At 31.8% G+C, this 22,527-nt stretch overlaps 1 protein-coding gene across 6 annotated transcripts in view; it reads right to left on the minus strand.

Annotated features, from left to right (window-relative positions):
• Positions 1–20,682: 20,682 nt before the first annotated feature.
• LOC6034937 (cadherin-87A) overlaps positions 20,683–22,527 on the minus strand; it is a 370,702-nt gene continuing 368,857 nt past the window's right edge. For all 6 annotated transcript variants that reach the window (XM_038266992.1, XM_038266991.1, XM_038266993.1 and 3 more), the window contains one exon: positions 20,683–22,119. In XM_038266992.1, the coding sequence (XP_038122920.1) occupies positions 22,036–22,119 (84 nt within the window). In that variant the 3' untranslated portion in view covers positions 20,683–22,035. The remainder of the gene's footprint in view (positions 22,120–22,527) is intronic.

Here is a 22,527-nt window from a genome sequence, read left to right on the forward strand (position 1 = left end):
TGTATACCTATTGACTCAGAATCGAAAACTGAACAAATGTCTGTGTGTGTGTATGTGTGTGTGTGTGTATGTATGTATGTGTTCAAAATTCTTGCCAAGTTTTCTCAGCACTGGCTGGACCGATTTTAATCAAACCGGTTGCATTCGACTTGGTTTAGGGTCCCATACATCGCTATTGAATTGTTTGAAGTTTCGATAAGTAGTTCAAAAGTTATATATAAAAATGTGTTTTCACATATATCCGGAACTCACTTATATGCATGAAAACTATGTCCGGATCCATCATCCGACCCATCGTTGGTTAGGTAATCAAAAGACCTTTCCAACGAGTCCAAAACATTGAAGATCTGGCAACCCTGTCTCGAGATATGTCCTCTTAAGTGGTATTGATGCACTTTTTTGAAGCCGGATCTCACTTAAATGTATGTAAACTATGTCCGGATCCACCATCCGACACATCGTTGGTTAGGTAATCGAAAAACCTTTCCAACGAATCCAAAACACTGAAGATCTGGCAACCCTGTCTCGAGATATGGCCACTTAAGTGATATTGATTCTCTTTTTGGAAGCCGGATCTCACTTAAATGTATGTAAACTATGTCCGGATCCACCATCCGACCCATCGTTGGTTAGGTTATCAAAAAACCTTTCCAACGAGTCCAAAACATTGAAGATATGGCAACCCTGTCTCGAGATATGGCCACTTAAGTGATATTGATTCTCTTTTTGGAAGCCGGATCTCACTTAAATGTATGTAAACTATGTCCGGATCCACCATCCGACCCATCGTTGGTTAGGTAATCGAAAAACCTTTCCAACGAGCATACAACATTGAAGATCTGGCAACCATGTCTCGAGATATGGCCACTTAAGTGACATTTATGTACTTTTCTGAAGCCGGATCTCACTTAAATGTATGTAAACTATGTCCGGATCCACCATCCGACCCATCGTTGGTTAGGTTATCAAAAACCCTTTCCAACGAATCCAAAACATTGAAGATCTGGCAACCCTGTCTCGAGATATGGCCACTTAAGTAATATTTATGTACTTTTTGGAAGCCGGATCTCACTTAAACGTATGTAAACTATGTCCGGATCCACCATCCGACCCATCGTTGGTTAGGTTATCGAAAAACCTTTCCAACGAATCCAAAACACTGAAGATCTGGCAACCCTGTCTCGAGATATGTCCACTTAAGTAATATTTATGTACTTTTTTGAAGCCGGATCCCACTTAAATGTATGTAAATTGTGTCCGGATTCACCATCTGACCCATCGTTGGTTAGGTTATGAAAAACCCTTTCCAACGAGTCCAAAACATTGAAGATCTGGCAACCCTGTCTCGAGATATGTCCACTTAAGTGATATTGATGCACTTTTTTGAAGCCGGATCCCACTTAAATGTATGTAAACTATGTCCGGATCCACCATCCGACCAATCGTTGGTTAGGTTATCGAAAAACCTTTCCAACGAGTCCAAAACATTGAAGATCTGGCAACCCTGTCTCGAGTTATGATTACTTATGTTATATGTGTGTACGTTTTTTTCTGGATTCAAAAAAATAGCTGAAGTATGTGTCCAAACCACTCATATTACCCATTGTTGGTAAAAAAAGAGGAAGGCATCAACCACATAGGTGGATTATGTTAGTTTTTCAATATTTTTTTTATTATTTTTTATTTAGGCCGATGCAAATATTTAAAAAAGTTTTTGTCCCTCGGCCCTGGCCGAGGTCAAGAGGAAATAAAAAAATATAAAAATTTAAATAACAAGCCATAGTCTTCACATTTAAATGAAAAAAGTGTTTTAAAATGCATTTTACACTAGTTCAGTTGTTTTGCAATCATTAGTTTTAAAAAATTGGATAAGTGTTGGAAATCAATAAATAAGTACCTGCAAAAAAAGCAATCCACTTTAACGACCCCCGGGTCTTTTGTGGGCTCTGTTGCAAGTTTCTACTCATTTCTAGGCGTCCGAAGGTTATGTGTGGTGAGTCACTCAAAACCTCTTTTACGCTAATGGACGTTTTACTTCCCCATCCGATAGAAGGCGTGATTAGGCAAATCTCGTCTCGAAAAATGCCACCGGGTCCGTCTGGGATTGAACCCAGGCCATACTGGGGTGAGAGGCTACCACGCTAACCACTGCGCCACCGGACCCGGCTAAGTACCTGCATTCTATCCAAAATGGTATAAGTTAGTTAAACACAGTTTAAACTCTGTAAGTGGGTGAATACTGGAGCATGGCGATTTCTGGGTGCTCTACCATATCCACCCCAGATAATGATTAAAGTAAAAAATATTAGGCAAAATCTCCAAAACTATTATGTTTTGTTACAAATATCCGGATAGTACGGATTGTGCGGATAATTAAAAAGCAAATTAACGTGCTCGGATATCGTCGAACAATGGGGTTGAAATTTCGAAGCCAGTTTGACAACTGGTTATAACATTTGAGTGCTTTTTAATTCGAATTCGTTTCGGTTAGCGAACATTTGCTCTGTATTTGTATTTTGAATTTCTAAATTTATGTGTTTCAGAACCGGTTCCGGAGTGGCCAGGTCAATCTAAATTTTCAGAATGTTCTTCCAAAATATTTTTTCTGAGATGTTCTTCTAAAGAAAAGAATTTCAATACCAATTTTGACAGGTTTTGCTCTGATCAGATACTGGTCATATCAGTGGTTCCCTGGGGACATTCAGAACCGGTTCCAAAGTGGCCAGTGGCTATTCAATTATTTAGGTTGTCCATGTCTGAGATGTCCTTCCAAAATGAAAAAAAGATTCCAATAATGACAGGTTTTGCTCTGATCAGATATTGGCCTCTTCGGTTGTTCCCGGGGACATTCAGTATCGGTTCTGGAGTGGCCACCAAATTATTTCGGAGAACCATTTCTGGAACTAGAGCACAACAAATACTGCATTTAACATCAAAAGATATTATGTTTGCATCGAAATTGCTTCTTTCAGTCGCGTTGCTTGGAGTCGCTTCTAGTCGCGTCCACTCTGGGGCAAAAATCCAGTCGCGCGTTGTCGCGTATAGTCGCTTGGTCTGTCAAATTAGTCGCGTCGCTTGTAGCATCGCTTGTAGCGTCCACTCTGTAGGCACCCTAAGAGTATATAGCGAGTTTGGTTGAGCTAGCTTTTTGGGGGTCGTCCCATAGATGACGAAACACGAAAAGAAATTATCGTGTATCAACTATGTGGGACATTCTCCGACACCTTCTGTGTCGGTTAATGGAAGACCCCTAAAAAGCTAGTTCAACCAAATATTACACTTAGAATGAATGGCCCTTAGCTTCTTCACCTCCTTTCCCCTTATAACTGCCAGCGCCCTGTCTGGATCTATCCACCATGTGACAAAAGGTTTGAAAAAACTGTTGTCGCGATCTTCAATTCTGTCTCTCCTCTTTCTGTCCTAAATTAGCTTAATATTTCTCGCCGCAAATTGCCAATATAAGCAAATAATTATAATTTCAATTATTTGGATATAAGTTCGCATTATGAATGTCATAACTGTGTTATTTGATGAATTTCAACATCAACTTTCATTTAAAGTTTGTTTGAACGCTGTAGTTAATGCCAAAATAATTAAATACAATAAAATTATAATTTTACCAAAAATGCGAAACATTTCACTTGAAATATTTCATAGGCGTTCGAAGCACCGGGAAGGCAAAGCAGAAATTTATGGGTTCGATTTCCTTAAATTCTAGCAAATTTATATATAAACTATCGATTGTTTTGATGTAAACAGCTTATTTGAGACCTAAGGAATGCCATTCACTAACATTTCAGTCCTAATTTGTGCGATTCATAAGCAAAATCGAGTGTCCGGAATTCGAAGCAAAAGTGTCCGAAATTCGAATCAGCTTTTAACAGTGTCCGGGATTCGAAGCACAACAAGTCATTTTAATTTTAAAATTCTGATGAAAAAATGTGAGAAAAGACATATTTTGCATGCATTTTCTTGAAACTGACTGTTTATACTCCTGATGATGTTTCTACATTTTCAACTTATTACATGATTTTTTGTCAGCTTTAACAAAAATGATTTGCTACTAAGTGTCCGGATTTCGAATCATGACGAATCATGACTCCTTGCACGACGCACTCAAATTTACACGCGGTGTAAACACGGGGTGCACACCTCGGGTACAACGCCGTGCGAGCGAAGAGCGTATAAAGAGACGAAAAAATTACTGCTTCTCACTCTCTCTGCGGCAACATTTTACAGCAGAGAGAGCGTGAGAGAACTATTTTTGTTTCTTTTCTGCATCGTCAGCCTGCACGGTGTTTGTACTCGAGCTGCAAGGTTCGGTTTAAACTGGAGGTTTACGGGTACGGGTACAGCCTGTACACGGCAGAGTTTAGGTTTGCTTGTACGCGTACAAACGCGGTGCTGGTGTTTGATCGAGTACAGAAAACAGAGAAAGCGTTAAAAACGCGGTGCAAGAGACCACTGATTTGAACAGATAAACAATTAGCTTATGATCGCATCACCTACCAAAGTGAATCCTGACCTCATACCCATCTTACTAACCCCCAAAAAACTCATGTGATACTTTGTCGGAGACGCAGCCAATTCAGCGGTCCCATCACTCAAGTATCGGACTAACATTCCCATCCACTTTCTCGTGTCTTACCAATGGTCGTGGCCGGCGTCGGTATTGATCAGCATGATAGAGACCTTTGGAAATTGCGAAGGGGTGATGATTGTTTCCTACTTTTCATCTGTGGTCCACGTAGCAATTTTTGGAGGTCCTGGTCAATAACGAAGTAGCAAATGCGGGTAGACACCAATGCTATGCTATGCTATGCTCACGGAGAAAAAAGAGTTCCCAAAATCGTGAACAAGTGTTTATGATAATGGGAACCTCGAACAAAGTTTTCTCATGGTACGATTTTGAAAACGTACCATGAAATCTGAACACTTTGTTCGTGTTTCCCATTTTCATGAACGCTTATTCACGATTTTGGGAACTCGTTATTCTCCGTGCTTTCCTAAGAAAAAACTGATTAACTATTATTGAATCTCTAAATAGAAATCTATTTTCTCAATATATTTCTCTACTCTTATGGAATCATATATTTTTTTTTTTCAAATCAGTTCAGTCATTTTCAACAAGTTTTGGTTGAAAAAGCCAAAAGCCAAATTACACGGGATTTCACGAAAATCCTCGAATTTCACGAATTTCACGCAGTCCGTGAAATCGTGAAAATTCACTAACCCTAGATTTTAGAATGTAACACAAAAAGTCAAATTTTCGGGCATTTTATACATCGTTGCAAATTTGAATTCCAAATATGAGCTGGATTGGCTGAGACAGGGTCTGGCACTTCTGTTTGAAGTTTAAATGAATTTTAGACGATTTTTTTCCCTGGAACTCGATAAGAATAAACGATCGTCAGTTTCAACTAAAATCAATTCATAACTCAGCAGAATCCTAATAGAAATTATGTTAATTACGATATTTTCCATAAAACTGCTTTTAGAGTCGTCTTATCTACTTTTTCAAAATAAAAATGAATAAAAGACGGAGTTTCTTACAAAACCAACCTTTATGGGAGTATCCATAAACCACGTGGACACTTTTTTGGAAATCTCAATCCACCCACCGCTCCCCCATCGTTTTTTTTTTATCAGAGAGATCAATTTATAAAAACACAACCGAAAAAAATCAAATATGAGATACTTGACGATATCAATTTGGCAGCTTCTTAAAAATTTCATCAGTAACCATGGCGATCAATGGAACAGCAGGTAAAGCGATCATAAAACATCTTGGCAGAGTAAATACTGAGCTGGAAATTTATCAGATAACGCAAATTCTTAAACAATTGTAATGAATTAGGATTCATAAATCCATCCATGTTATCTCAGCTAACACCACTGAAAAGAGTTGAAGTTTCTCTGTTAATTTAGGCTAAACTTATCACATACGATCAGGTTTGTTAGCATCATTCGAAAAGTTTATCCTAGGACGGGATAAGTGACACAATTTACTCATTGTATAATCACATTATGGATCAAATCGGAGAGGTATTCCGTTTCCAGCAATATTAAATTGATCGTTAAGCTTTTTTTTATTAACCAATGACACGGTCAACACATTTAACCAATAAAGGTCGTTGTTACACATCAACCACACACAGTCGCCACGGTAGTGTTATCTCACCAGTTCAACCCGATAACCGTTTTATGGCGCAATTAACTGCCCTTAAGTGCCGTATCGATTTCTCACCTCTCAGATGCATGTACGCACTTTCAGAGATGACATGTTTGCATGCGAAATTACAGAAAAACTTCATTTTTATGTTCAGTTCCACTGTTTGGCCTGTGATCCGCTGACCTCATCTGTCTGATGCAAATTTTCCGCTTACCTCGTGCTCTTTGGAGAATGTATAAGACAGAATCAAAAATTTAACAACTGTTGTATAGAAACAAGTGTTAGAAATGGTGAGTTTTGAGTTATTTACTTATCCACCGTTTTTGATTTCCTAGATTGGGGATCAAATACTGGCTCAGACTGACACAACTGGTAATCTTATCCCTTTTGGAAGAAGGTAGTGTATCATCGCAATTTGGACCATATCACGAAACCTCAATCCGGTCCCAATACTCTTCAGTAGTCTTCAGGGGTGTTTACCTCAGGGGCTGGGTAATTTGTTTGCCACCTTTACTGCCACTCAAAACAAGTTTCGTCAATTTTGAGGTAATGACTGCATCGAAATCATGTGAACTGTCAGAAAAACCATTTAAACTTTAGTACTTTGTTCCAAAAAACCGTACAAAATTCACATTGTGGTGAAATTTCAACACATAACCTAATGGGCGGGACAAATTTGACTTGCGTTTTTCTCGGCTAGCTGTTTTTACATATGGGACGGACTTGATTAGAGCGGCAGTTTATTTGTAGTTTGATTTTGTTATTTTTCGTTTGAATTGAAATTTTAACAAACGCGTTAAAATTGTGAAAATTAATAAAAGTGTGTTGCTATCTTGCTCCTGTCAATGGGTATCAAAAGATCGTGGATTGTGGACCGGTTCGGATGCCGGCGGATTTTCCTACGACGTAATTCCGGGTTGGTACGAAATTCCAACGAAAAATCTATTCTAGCGATTCAAAGACCCCAAAACTAATGTTATACCCACTCCAAAATGTTTATTTAGTAAATCTATGATAATATATTGACATGTAGTTAAATTAAAAGTTTGCAAAATTAAGTATAAATAAGTTTTATATAGAATTTCCAAAGTTTTATAAATTTTTATACTAAGTAGTTAGTAAACTTAATATTCAATCCAAATTATTTTTTTAATCAGTCAAGAATGCCTATTTGGAGTTGGGAGACTGGATTTTTGGTGCTTTGCAAAAAAATAAATTTATTTATATTAATTTTACGAAAGGTTTACAAACATTTTTTGGCCCTTTTTTGATTTTTGTAATAGTATTTGTTATAGAACTTTTTATAGCAATCATCTTTTCATTAGCTTTTTGTAGCAACATATTTGGCATGAGTTTCTGAACAAAACGTAGTACTAGGTTTCTGTCAAATTTTAAATTGTTTCATCACAAAATATGCATAGTGCCCAAGAGGAGTAAATACTTTTTTACATACTGTTAATGTATATAAAATGTATTTCAAACCTCTACAACCCAACCCCACCACTAGGCAAATTAGATCTGAAAATTCACCAAAAATCTATTTTTAAACTATTTTAAAAATAGATTGAACTATTGAACCTATTGAAAATTATAAAAAATAAGGGTAAGAGGTTTGACTTGTTTTATGAGACTTTGATTTTTTTAATGTTTTTTTTCTGCAGTAATTTTTTTTTATGTCCCAGACTATGTCTCCACTAATTTTTCAACAATTTAAATGACAATAGTATCGTTCCATAGCAGAACACGTGAAAATCCCTAGAAATTCAAATGTTAATGAGAGGGAGTGCTAGAATAAACCAAATACTATAAGAAACAAACATAATTTGAACAAGATAAATGTTAAATAAAAACCTGAAAAACTGTTCCCCACGAAAACAGCATGATCCGAAAAAAAAGTTCTCCGATCGGGCTCAAAAGTTTGTAACCTATCGCGTGTACGTAGTACAATCTCTGGTCACAATGCTACGCATAATCCTGTCAAACTGAACCGTAGGGACAAGTTAGGACATTGTAATTAACCGTTACACTTTAACAACATAAAAACAAACACACAAGCTATCCCTTCGGTAAGCACGACTCACATCTCTAACGCGTAAAGTTCGAAGTACGCAAACAAAAGCTTAAGATTTGATAAAAGGGACTTTGTCATTTTGATTATTTCTCATTTGCCGCTACCGACTTGAACCCGTTACATATGTTCTAGTCCAACCTGTTAATGTTTCGTAATTTAAAGTGCAGTGTAAACGTTAAAACAGTGTTAAATGTTGACAGCATTCCAGTAGCCGGCAAAATGGTTAATAAGTGTCCTTAACTATATGAGTCGTGTCTAAAGAGTGTCTTTTATTGTTAATTTAGTGTCAGGGAGTTGGTCAAAACAACGCACCATCCAAACTAACCGTCAAGGACCGCACTCAACGTAAAAATAGGTCGTTTGGTTGGTGGTGCATAATGTGTCACAAATAGTGGTAATTATTGATCTAAAAATTGTAAAATCTGCACAAGCACATAAAGTGAACTCCTTCCAGAACCTTCAAGTTGGCAAATCGCGCCAACCCGAGAATTGTGTAGAGCGCAATGGCGGAAGCCATCCGGTGAGTTCATTGTTTAACCCAGGCCTGCCCAACGTCCAGCCCGCGGGCCGGACCCGGCCCCTGAGGCCATTTTATCCGGCCTGCGATGGCATTTTGAAAATAGTTCTGTAACTGGCCCTAAATGCTGTTCATGAAATACTCAATAAATAAATTGAGTGTCCAAATTAGAAAAATAATCCTGAGATATTTTTTTTAGAAATAACAAAACATTTATTTGATCTATTTTTGCTTATTACAAAAAATTTGGCTAATTCATAGTTTTGAGCAATGACTATGAAATCGGTCTTTTTTCTTCAATTTTAATTTTTATATTTTTTATTCCGACTGAAACTTTTTTGATGCCTTCGATATGCCCAAAGAAGCCATTTTGCATCATTAGTTTGTCCATATAATTTTCCATACAAATTTGGCGGCTGTCCATACAAAAATGATGTATGAAAATTCAAAAATCTGTATCTTTTGAAGGAATTTTTTGATCGATTTGGTGTCTTCGGCAAAGTTGTAGGTATGGATATGGACTACACGGGAAAAAATAATACACGGTAAAAAAAAATTGGTGATTTTTTTATTTAACTTTTTATCACCAAAAATTTGATTTGCAAAAAAAACACAATTTTTAATTTTTTTTTATTTTTTGATATGTTTTAGAAGACATAACATGACAACTTTTCTGAAATTTCCAGGTTGTGCAAAAAATCTTTGACCGAGTCATGAATTTTTTAATCAATATTGATTTTTTCAAAAACTTCATTTCAACTTCATTTTTCGATGTAAAATCAAATTTGCAATCAAAAAGTACTTTACTGAAATTTTGATAAAGTTCACCGTTTTCAAGTTAAATCCATATTTAGGTGACTTTTTTGAAAATAGTCGAAGTTTTTCATTTTTTAAATAAGTGCACATGATAGCCCACTTTTGACAAAAATATTTTTGAAAAGCTGAGAAAATTCTCTATATTTTGCTTAATCGGACTTTGTTGATACGACCTTTAGTTGCTGAGATATTGCAATGCAAAGGTTTAAAAACCGGAAAATTGATGTTTCCTAAGTCTCACCCAAACAGCCCACCATTTTTCAATGTCGATATCTCAGCAACTAATGGTCCGATTTTCAATGTTAAAATATGAAACATTTGTAAAATTTTCGATCTTCTCGAAAACAATATTTTCAAAATTTTAAAATCAAGACTTACATTTTAAAAGGGCCAAACATTCAATATTACGCCCTTTTTTTAATTATTTTATTTCAGATTTAAAAAATCTTTATGTTTGAATTTAATTCTTATCATTTTTATATTTAGGCCGATGCAAATATTTAAAAAATAAAAAAATATAAAAATTTTAATAACAAGCCATAGTCTTCACATTTAAATGAAAAAAGTGTTTTAAAATGCATTTTACACTTTTTCAGTTGTTTTGCAATCATTAGTTTTCTAAAAATCTAAGATCTGACAAAAACAAAAATTGTATCGAAAAAAAAAGTTTTTGCATCGAAAATTTTCAAAAAATCTTAAGATTTTTTAATAAACCCAAACATGCTTAAAAATGATTTTAAACGCAGGAAAATGTATTTTAATTTGATTTCAGTTGCTTGCACTTGAATTTTCATTGAAATTTTGAAGTTTATTGTAAAAATATTTTTTTGCCCCCTGATTTTTCGGGCCAATTTTGAAGGGGGGGGGGGGGGGGTGACAATAACTTTTAAAAATATTTGTTCCAGCCTTATATTTTCATAATAAATTATTTTATTTAAAAAATGGGCAAAAAAACTGAAAGACACTAAATTTAAATTTCTTAAAGTTTTGGCTGTTTTCATTTCTAATTCTATTTTAATAATATTTTCTAATTTATTCTTCTAATTTAATTTATTTTTTTCATATGCAAAAATTATGTTTTCTTTCAGAACAACTTTTCAATGATAAAGTTTTGCTGGCAAAAAAGTTTGAAAACATAAATTTAATCAAGTCGAAAATAAAGATCGTTGCTAATTTAAAAAAAAATACTAAAATAATCATAATACGTCAAGAAATCCAATAATATTTTTTTCATAAATTTTAATAATAAATAATAAGAAATTTTAAAAATGACGATTACAAAAATACCAGAAATATATTTTTCTATACTGTTTTAAATTGTGTGTCTCAAAAATCATTTTAAAATGTTTTGTAAAATATTTGAATAAAGATGCACAACAACGCAACAATTATTTTTTCGCAAAGAAGATTTGAATTCAAATTTCAATTTAATACATTTTATTTTGTATCGTTGATTTTTCAAACTAAAAAAAATGCATCGACGAAATTAGATTTTTTTAGTCAATAATATACAATACGATTTTAACCAGAGCAAATAAAAATAAATTTAATAAACACATAATTGATAGTTATCCTTGTTTTTCTTTCTTAAAATCAAGATACATGAATTTTATTTGCAACACTACTTTATTTATTTGTTTACTTGAAACAACCTAACAAAATTTACCTTATGAAAAAATATGTTTACTTTTACCATCATTAGTTCCGGCCCGCCACTGCATCAGAAAAATCAGATCTGGCCCACAGGGTTAAATGTTTGGGCACCCCTGGTTTAACCACTAGACACGAGAGCACAAGTACTGAAACAAACCTTAAATACTGTACAGGTTTTTATCCAAGACAAAGACACAAAACCAAAGACACCAAAACCGTTGCTGCGCCAGGCCTGGCCGGAGGAAGAACCTCCGACTTGACTCGACCACCGCGGGATACACTAAAACACACGAACATCACACACACACACACACACACACACATGGTTAGGTTAGATTTAAAACGACGAAAAATCAATAAATTAGGACAACTTAAGAGCGAGTCCACGAGCAAAGCATACCCATCTCGCATCGACCTCACTAATCTGCCTGAAATTTTCAGGGGTTGTTTGTACATATAAAACTAGCATCTGGCCAAAATATGAGCACTCTAGGTCAACGGGAAGTGGGGCAAATCGGGACACAAAGTTTGAAGGTTCAAAAACGTCAAAAATCTTAAAAAGGCTGTAACTTGGGCAAAATTCAATTCAAATTAAAAATTCAAAATGCATCTGAAAGGGCTTAAAAAATGCAACAAAATGCAGGATAGAGCACCCTAATTGGTTAAATCTAAAGGGAGTTATTGACATTTTAGTGAAAAAATAGCATAATTTTCAAACTCAAATAAAAAAGTGTTCCATCCAGATATCAACTCGGTTCGACCTGCAGCTTATAGGGGACATCTGGGACTACCATCTGAGACTGAGAACGCTTTGGGTAAGGCAGTTTAACATATTAAATAGACACTTTTACATTTAGTGAATTTTTTGGTTGTAAATTTTTGCTCGGGAGACCCCTTAGATCCCATTTTCTGATGATAATTTTATCATATTCGTGTTCCTGAGACAATTTCACAATAGAAACATGCATAAAAATGTTTATTTTCATCCATTTTAACCCTTTAAAAAATGAAAGTTAAAAAAAAATCTTCGATTCACATTTATTGAAATTCAAGTTCGTTTCCAAGGATACTAGATGACACCAGAAAAAAGCAGCATCTAAATTTTTTTTAACTTTAATTTTTCAAAGGGTTAAAATGGATGAAAATAAACATTTTTATGCATGTTTCTATTGTGAAATTGTCTCAGGAACACGAATATGATAAAATTATCATCAGAAAATGGGATCTAAGGCTGGATTTTCATGGATCATGCAACGACATCGTAAGCACGAGCATCGAAATTTTTACGATGCTCTTGGATGGCGTTATGACATAGCTATGACTCAAACCTAAATAACGGGCAGACCGCCATTTTTCCCGCAAGCGTTTCAAGAAGGAACGGTAGAAAATGGGAGAGAAACGCTTGGGGAAACGTCAACACAAAGCAACACGTGCACGGAAAAACCAAAGATAAAAATTTTAGACAAATGCAGGAGAACTTTTAATTTAGAACCATTCAAAATTTATTTCCGGATAGAACAAAATAATATTAATATTAACAATGTTTGGCAGCATTTAGAAGAGCACAACAAAAAAATTCAGAAATTCAGAAATTCAGAAATTCAGAAATTCAGAAATTCAGAAATTCAGAAATTCAGAAATTCAGAAATTCAGAAATTCAGAAATTCAGACATTCAGAAATTCAGAAATTCAGAAATTCAGAAATTCAGAAATTCAGAATTTCAGAAATTCAGAAATTCAGAAATTCTGAAATTCAGAAATTCAGAAATTCAGAAATTCAGAAATTTAGAAATTCAGAAATTCAGAAATTCAGAAATTCAGAAATTCAGAAATTCAGAAACTCAGAAACTCAGAAATTCAGAATTTCAGAAATTCAGAAATTCAGAAATTCAGAAATTCAGAAATTCAGAAATTCAGAAATTCAGAAATTCAGAAATTCAGAAATTCAGAAATTCAGAAATTCAGAAATTCAGAAATTCAGAAATTCAGAAATTCAGAAATTCAAAAATTCAGAAATTCAGAAATTCAGAAATTCAGAAACTCAGAAATTCAGAAATTCAGAAATTCAGAAATTCAGAAATTCAGAAATTCAGAAATTCAGAAATTCAGAAATTCAGAAATTCAGAAATTCAGAAATTCAGAAATTCAGAAATTCAGAAATTCAGAAATTCAGAAATTCAGAAATTCAGAAATTCAGAAATTTAGAAATTCAGAAATTCAGAAATTCAGAAATTCAGAAATTCAGAAACTCAGAAACTCAGAAATTCAGAAATTCAGAAATTCAGAAATTCAGAAATTCAGAAATTCAGAAATTCAGAAATTCAGAAATTCAGAAATTCAGAAATTCAGAAATTCAGAAATTCAGAAATTCAGAAATTCAGAAATTCAGAAATTCAGAAATTCAGAAATTCAGAAATTCAGAAATTCAGAAATTCAGAAATTCAGAAATTCAGAAATTCAGAAATTCAGAAATTCAGAAATTCAGAAATTCAGAAATTCAGAAATTCAGAAATTCAGAAATTCAGAAATTCAGAAATTCAGAAATTCAGAAATTCAGAAATTCAGAAATTCTGAAATTCTGAAATTCAGAAATTCAGAAATTCAGAAATTCAGAAATTCAGAAATTCAGAAATTCAGAAATTCAGAAATTCAGAAATTCTGAAATTCTGAAATTCTGAAATTCAGAAATTCAGAAATTCAGAAATTCAGAAATTCAGAAATTCAGAAATTCAGAAATTCAGAAATTCAGAAATTCAGAAATTCAGAAATTCAGAAATTCAGAAATTCAGAAATTCAGAAATTTAGGAATTCAGAAATTCAGAAATTCAGAAATTCAGAAATTCAGAAACTCAGAAACTCAGAAACTCAGAAACTCAGAAATTCAGAAATTCAGAAATTCAGAAATTCAGAAATTCAGAAATTCAGAAATTCAGAAATTCAGAAATTCAGAAATTCAGAAATTCAGAAATTCAGAAATTCAGAAATTCAGAAATTCAGAAATTCAGAAATTCAGAAATTCAGAAATTCAGAAATTCAGAAATTAAGAAATTCAGAAATTCAGAAATTCAGAAATTCAGAAATTCAGAAATTCAGAAATTCAGAAATTCAGAAATTCAGAAATTCAGAAATTCAGAAATTCAGAAATTCAGAAATTCAGAAATTCAGAAATTCAGAAATTCAGAAATTCAGAAATTCAGAAATTCAGAAATTCAGAAATTCAGAAATTCAGAAATTCAGAAATTCAGAAATTCAGAAATTCAGAAATTCAGAAATTCAGAAATTCAGAAATTCAGAAATTCAGAAATTCAGAAATTCAGAAATTCAGAAATTCTGAAATTCTGAAATTCTGAAATCCTGAAATTCTGAAATTCTGAAATTCTGAAATTCTGAAATTCTGAAATTCTGAAATTCTGAAATTCTGAAATTCTGAAATTCTGAAATTCTGAAATTCTGAAATTCTGAAATTCAGAAATTCTGAAATTCTGAAATTATGAAATTATGAAATTATGAAATTATGAAATTATGAAATTATGAAATTATGAAATTATGAAATTATGAAATTATGAAATTATGAAATTATGAAATTATGAAATTATGAAATTATGAAATTATGAAATTATGAAATTCTGAAATTCTGAAATTCTGAAATTCTGAAATTCTGAAATTCTGAAATTCTGAAATTCTGAAATTCTGAAATTCAGAAATTCAGAAATTCAGAAATTCAGAAATTCAGAAATTCAGAAATTCTGAAATTCTGAAATTCAGAATTTCAGAATTTCAGAAATTCAGAAATGCAGAAATTCAGAAATTCAGAAATTTTGAAATTCTGAAATTCTGAAATTCTGAAATTCTGAAATTCTGAAATTCTGAAATTCTGAAATTCTGAAATTCTGAAATTCTGAAATTCTGAAATTCTGAAATTCTGAAATTCTGAAATTCTGAAATTCTGAAATTCTGAAATTCTGTAATTCTGAAATTCTGAAATTCTGAAATTCTGAAATTCTGAAATTCTGAAATTCTGAAATTCTGAAATTCTGAAATTCTGAAATTCTGAAATTCTGAAATTTTGAAATTCTGAAATTCTGAAATTCTGAAATTCTGAAATTCTGAAATCATGAAATTATGAAATTCTGAAATTCTGAAATTCTGAAATTCTGAAATTCTGAAATTCTGAAATTCTGAAATTCTGAAATTCTGAAATTCTGAAATTCTGAAATTCTGAAATTCTGAAATTCTGAAATTCTGAAATTCTGAAATTCTGAAATTCTGAAATTCTGAAATTCTGAAATTCTGAAATTCTGAAATTCTGAAATTCTGAAATTCTGAAATCCTGAAATTCTGAAATTCTGAAATTCAGAAATTCAGAAATTAAGAAATTCAGACATTCAGAAATTTAGAAATTCAGAAATTCAGAAATTCAGAAATTCAGAAATTCAGAAATTCAGAAATTCAGAAATTCAGAAATTCAGAAATTCAGAAATTCAGAAATTCAGAAATTTAGAAATTCAGACATTCAGAAATTCAGAAATTCAGAAATTCAGAAATTCAGAAATTCTGAAATCCTGAAATTCTGAAATACTGAAATACTGAAATTCTGAAATTCTGAATTTCTGAATTTCTTAAATTATGAAATTAAGAAATTCTGAAAATATGAAATTAAGAAATTTAGAAATTGAGAAATTCTGAAACTCTTTCTTAATTTCTTAATTTCATATTTTCAGAATTTCTTAATTTCATAATTAAAGAAATTCAGAATTTCAGAATTTCAGTATTTCAGTATTTCAGAATTTCAGAATTTCAGAATTTCTTAATTTCTTAATTTCTTAATTTCTTAATTTCTTAATTTTTTAATTTCTTAATTTCTTAATTTTTTAATTTCTTAATTTCTTAATTTCTTAATTTCTTAATTTCTTAATTTCTTAATTTCTTAATTTCTTAATTTCTTAATTTCTTAATTTCTTTATTTCTTTATTTCTTTATTTCTTTATTTCTTTATTTCTTTATTTCTTAATTTCTTAATTTCTTAATTTCTTAATTTCTTAATTTCTTAATTTCTTAATTTCTTAATTTCTTAATTTCTTAATTTCTTAATTTCTTAATTTCTTAATTTCTTAATTTCTTAATTTCTTAATTTCTTAATTTCTTAATTTCTTAATTTCTTAATTTCTTAATTTCTTAATTTCTTAATTTCTTAATTTCTTAATTTCTTAATTTCTTAATTTCTTAATTTCTTAATTTCTTAATTTCTTAATTTCTTAATTTCTTAATTTCTTAATTTCTTAATTTCTTAATTTCTTAATTTCTTAATTTCTTAATTTCTTAATTTCTTAATTTCTTAATTTCTTAATTTCTTAATTTCTTAATTTCTTAATTTCTTAATTTCTTAATTTCTTAATTTCCTAATTTCTTTATTTCTTAATTTCTTAATTTCTTAATTTCTTAATTTCTTAATTTCTTAATTTCTTAATTTCATAATTTCTTAATTTCTTAATTTCTTAATTTCTTAATTTCTTAATTCCTTAATTTCTTAATTTCTTAATTTCTTAATTTCTTAATTTCTTAATTTCTTAATTTCTTAATTTCTTAATTTCTTAATTTCTTAATTTCTTAATTTCTTAATTTCTTAATTTCTTTATTTCTTTATTTCTTTATTTCATTATTTCTTTATATCTTTATTTCTTTATTTCTTTATTTATTTATTTCTTTATTTCTTTATTTCTTTATTTCTTTATTTTTTTATTTCTTTTTTTCTTTATTTCTTTATTTCTTTATTTCTTTATTTCTTTATTTCTTTATTTCTTTATTTCTTTATTTCTTTATTTCTTTATTTCTTTATTTCTTTATTTCTTTATTTCTTTATTTCTTTATTTCTTTATTTCTTTATTTCTTTATTTCTTTATTTCTTTATTTCTTTATTTCTTTATTTCTTTATTTCTTTATTTCTTTATTTCTTTATTTCTTTATTTCTTTATTTCTTTATTTCTTTATTTCTTTATTTCTTTATTTCTTTATTTCTTTATTTCTTTATTTCTTTATTTCTTTATTTCTTTATTTCTTTATTTCTTTATTTCTTTATTTCTTTATTTCTTTATTTCTTTATTTCTTTATTTCTTTATTTCTTTATTTCTTTATTTCTTTATTTCTTTATTTCTTTATTTCTTTATTTCTTTATTTCTTTATTTCTTTATTTCTTTATTTCTTTATTTCTTTATTTCTTTATTTCTTTATTTCTTTATTTCTTTATTTCTTTATTTCTTTATTTCTTTATTTCTTTATTTCTTTATTTCTTTATTTCTTTATTTCTTTATTTCTTTATTTCTTTATTTCTTTATTTCTTTATTTCTTTATTTCTTTATTTCTTTATTTCTTCATTTCTTTATTTCTTTATTTCTTTATTTCTTCATTTCTTTATTTCTTTATTTCTTTATTTCTTTATTTCTTTATTTCTTTATTTCTTTTTTCTTTATTTCTTTATTTCTTTATTTCTTTATTTCTTTATTTCTTTATTTCTTTATTTCTTTATTTCTTTATTTCTTTATTTCTTTATTTCTTTTTTTCTTTTTTTCTTTATTTCTTTATTTCTTTATTTCTTTATTTCTTTATTTCTTTACTTCTTTATTACTTTATTTCTTTATTTTTTTCTTTACTTGCTTTTCTTCTTAATTTCTCCCTCTCTTCTAACCTTCAGCTAGAACTATGATGCAATTATCAAATATTTATTCCATAAAAATAAATATGAAAAAAAATCTATTTTTTTTCCATGTTTTCAACTTTCCGTGCATGGTAAACCGTACACACTTTGATCTAGCGTACTGTTTAAAAATGTTCTATGTGTATGGGAAACACTAGTATCATAGGTGGCAATCAACATTTTCCTTGAATGACATACATTTCATGCTGTGAAATAAAATCAAAATTCTTTCTTGTTATTTGAAAACGTAAAAACCCACTTTTAAATAATTTGAGGTAGCCTATCGCCTCTTTTCAAAACTTTGTCGACATCAACATCAGCCGATTCCATTGTTGCCATTTTGGCATCGGAAAAATCTCATGTGTTTGCCACAAAACGCGTGAAACGCTTGCCTGCTTGAAATATTCACGGAAATATTTCACAGCGTTATTTGGTTTGTGTCCATGGTGTCGGGGCAGCAATATGGCTGACAGGACAGGCATCGAACTACGATGCACTGACATTTTAGCAAAGCATGGTAGTGACTATGCTTTCGATGTCGGTCATCTTATGATGCTCGTGCATCGAAAATCAAAAGTCGGAAAATCACATTTTCGGGGCTTTCCGGCAATTAGTATTTGTTTTTATTGTTCGTACTGCCATGAACAATCAATCAAAACTATTTTACCACTTAACTTGGTCGAAAAATATGAGTTTTCGACCAAATTTGACCACGAGCATCAAAAGCCGCTTTCGATGTCGGTCATCGAAAAATCCATGAAAATCCACCCTAAGGGGTCCCCCGAGCAAAAATGTACAACCAAAAAATTCACTAAAAGTAAAAGTGTCTATTTAATATGTTAAACAACCTTACCCAAAGCGTTCTCAGTCTCAGATGGTAGTCCCAGATGTCCCCTACAAGATGCAGGTCGAACCGAGTTGATATGTGGATGGAACACTTTTTTATTTAAGTTTGAAAATTATGCTATTTTTTCACTAAAATGTCATTAACTCCCTTTAGATTTAACCAATTGGGGTGCTCTATCCTGCATTTTGTTGCATTTTTTAAGCTCTTTCAGACGCATTTTGAATTTTTAAATTAAATTGAATTTTGCCCAAGTTACAGCCTTTTTACGATTTTTGACGTTTTTGAACCTTCAAACTTTGTGTCCCGATTTGCCCCACTTCCCGTTGACCTAGAGTGCTCATATTTTGGCTAGATGCTAGTTTTATATGTACAAACAACCCCTGAAAATTTCAGGCAGATTGGTGAGGTCCAAACGACGTCCCATACAAAGGGGTATGCCCTGTTCGTGGACTCGCTCTTAAAACGCAATAAACGACTTGACTTTTTCCATAAACCAAAGCGACGATATTTTGAGATTCTTTTTGCCAGGACAGTGCGATGAGCTGAATCGAACCAGGATTCTGAAAGGGTAGGTACAATTCTCCTTCCCCACGTCAAATGTGAGCAGTTGCAGATCTCTATATCTCTCTCTCATTTCCAAGAGTTTCAAGTTCTGTTTTTTTATTTCATTTTTAATTAATGAAGTAGTGGTGGTAATTGCCCCCTAGTTCGTTATTACAAGTTTTCTAGAACCCCCAAAAATAATGGCCGAAATAATAAGACCCTTTTTTTGTTTGGCCATTAGGTAAAAATATTTTCAGACCTTCAAAACAGCATTTTAAGTTTTCATACGACCTTTTCAAATATTAAGCTAGATTATTCAAACTTCTTACTGTTTTTCCCAAATAGCCAAACTAATAACCTTTCTTTTGCGTCTAAGACAACTAAAATCGGATGAAATGGTGCGAAGATGATTTTTTTGAAAAAAGTGGTTTTTGCAAAAATCGACGGAAACGGCCATTTTTCAGACCACCCTAACACGGTGTAGGTCACCCTAATAGCCATACAAAAAAAACCCCAGAAAAATTTTGAGCCCGATCGGAGAACTTTTCTTTCGAATCATGCTGTTTTCGAGGGGAATGGCTACATAGCAAAATTTTGGATGCAAAAATATTAAAATATCAACAATTAAGAATCATTTCTGTGTTATAGCCAAGTTGTCGAGCAGCAAATATAGCCGACCGGGAATTATACCTTTGAGAAACTTAAAATCGATGGTTTAAATAGGTGCACATTTGTTTAGGTTCTGGTTAGTAGCTAAAAATAGATCTTTTCGTGTTGCATGGGATGCAGAAATGACCAGGTGATAACATCACAATTATTTTTTGCACGAGTTAGACGAACAAGGATTAGTTATTAAACCGTGTTTTTGAAGTAATAAATCCGGATAATCGCACATAACAGAAACAAAACTTAAATCAATTTTTATTACTGCTTTTGTAGCTAATACATGAATATCATAAATTAAATTGCTTTGATGTTGTTTGATTTCCAAATAATTATTTTCACAGATCAAACACTCGCTCTGATCCCTCCAACCCAAACATCATATGACATGCAAATGAAATTGTGTTTGTTTGGCTCATCGCGGTGCTCCATTCCATGCGATAATAATATCATTAACAATTAAAACGATTTAATTGCGTTATTCGACAAGCAACGACTCATTTTATCGAGCTCGTGGGACACAGACGAATTAAAAAAACACATGCATACCAGGTACCAGCAAACCACGTGTTGAATGAGCTGGTCATCGAAATTTCTTTAAAAAATTATCATCAATCGAAAATGTAATCCGCATTACATTTGATGGCATGATCAATTAACTTAGTTGGAAAGAATTAATTTAACACAAACGGTGAAATAAAACAGGCTGTTTAACATTTTGCTAAGAAAAACTGTTTTATTGTTTTCTAATCTGTTTAAAACGTTCTGTTTACACTTTACAGAAACCATATTTGCTTAAAAGACATACGTTCCTAAACGGCTAGCTCTGATGGAAAAACTCGTCGCATCTTGAATTCCATACTCAGTTTTATAATATTTCCGGTGTTTTCCTCATACTCCTCAAAACTAAAAGATATTTCAAACCAGCCTCAAGTTTTCCTCAAGTTCACTCTCTGCCTCTCAATTTGTACATCGGTAAACGAAGCTGTCTTTTTTGTTTTGTTTCACAATCGATCCGCTGGTTTGGTTGGTCTTTTCCACCGATAAATCAGATAATTTCCCCTTGCATCAATGCTGTCCACACTCATTAAACGTAACCGTTCTTTAATAATTTAAATAACCTTCACTCATTTGCTAAATTTAATTATTTACATTTTACGGCTCTTTCCTCTACACTGTGACAAACGGGTGGTTGTGGATTCATTTTTCAATTTCCAATGCTCGTTTTTTAATAATTTGAATCGATCCATTCGACGCTCGTGTGTTCACTTTATCGAAAGGAAATTTTATGGTGGTGGATAATTTATAATGAGCAAGCCCTCTGTCGTGGTTGCCTGGACTCGGGGTAGAAAACAAAAACACGAAAAATTAAATGGCAACCACTTGGTTCTGTGGGAATTATCGTGAAAATTATTGGATGGTGATTTATTGAGCATTTCCAGGTCTTTCATGCCATTGTTAAATGATACTCTTTGTTGGATAAGAGATGCGAATCAATTGATATCATGAATAGAAGCATGTTCATATAATTAGCAAATTAAAAATAATTAATTATATATTCGTTGCTGATCAGTACGTTGATAGAAAGTATTAATAATGTAACCGAATTCAAGCTTCACAAAATTTACGTGCATTTTTTTCTTTCTTTTTCACAAGCTGAATCAATACCTCTCGTAAATATTATTTTTATGAGATATTTCCTATTTATTGTCTATCAAAGATTTGTTTGCCTCATAAAAAACCTTTTTACAAGTTCATCTGAAGTATTTTATCTGCCACTTCTGTTTTGAGTATTTTAACACAGTGTTACAAATTGAGCATTCTAGTTTCCGTTTCGATTCCTTTTATGATTCCGAATTGGCAACGAGTTTCTTAAAAGTTACATCCTACTGCACCACAAAATCTCACCCTCTGAAATTGTCTTTCTTTTTTTCACAATAATCTAGCTGCGGTGAGAATCCTTCACTTAACTTCCTCACAATTCCTATAGTCTAGTGATATCTACTACTAGCTGCTTGTGTTTTTGTCTCTTGCTTCTGTATCAAAATACATTGAACTTTGCTTAAATCAACTCCGTCACGTAGTCGGGCTGGTCTACTCCGTTCAGCTGCTGCACCTGGAATGTTGACCCTCGGAACTCGTACATCTGAAATGGAGGGTTTAACAAAATTAATGAATGTGCATTTAAGCAAAACTCATATTTAAAACGTTACTCAATCCACCCTTAGGTGGTTGTTGCTTTCCTCAAATTTTGAGGGCAATGCTATCCAAAAAAGACACCTTTCAGTGTTTTTGTCAATTTGACTCATTATTCATACCATCAGCTTGGGTAGCAAGATCTTCATAATTCAGGGCACTTATGTCCTTACAACTTATGATAGGGTTGTCAGATCTCCAATTATTTGGGCTCGTTGGAAAGGTCGCATTATAGATCAAAAAAACGTTTCCATAAATTTTTTCAAGATCTGGCCAACAAAAAGTGTACAAATAAAACTTAAGTGTCTTTACTATATATTCAATCCTTTGGGCTAGTTGAAAAGCTCTTTTTAATACC

Source organism: Culex quinquefasciatus, chromosome 1 (genome assembly GCF_015732765.1).
Source record: "Culex quinquefasciatus strain JHB chromosome 1, VPISU_Cqui_1.0_pri_paternal, whole genome shotgun sequence".
NCBI lineage: Eukaryota > Metazoa > Arthropoda > Insecta > Diptera > Culicidae > Culex > Culex quinquefasciatus.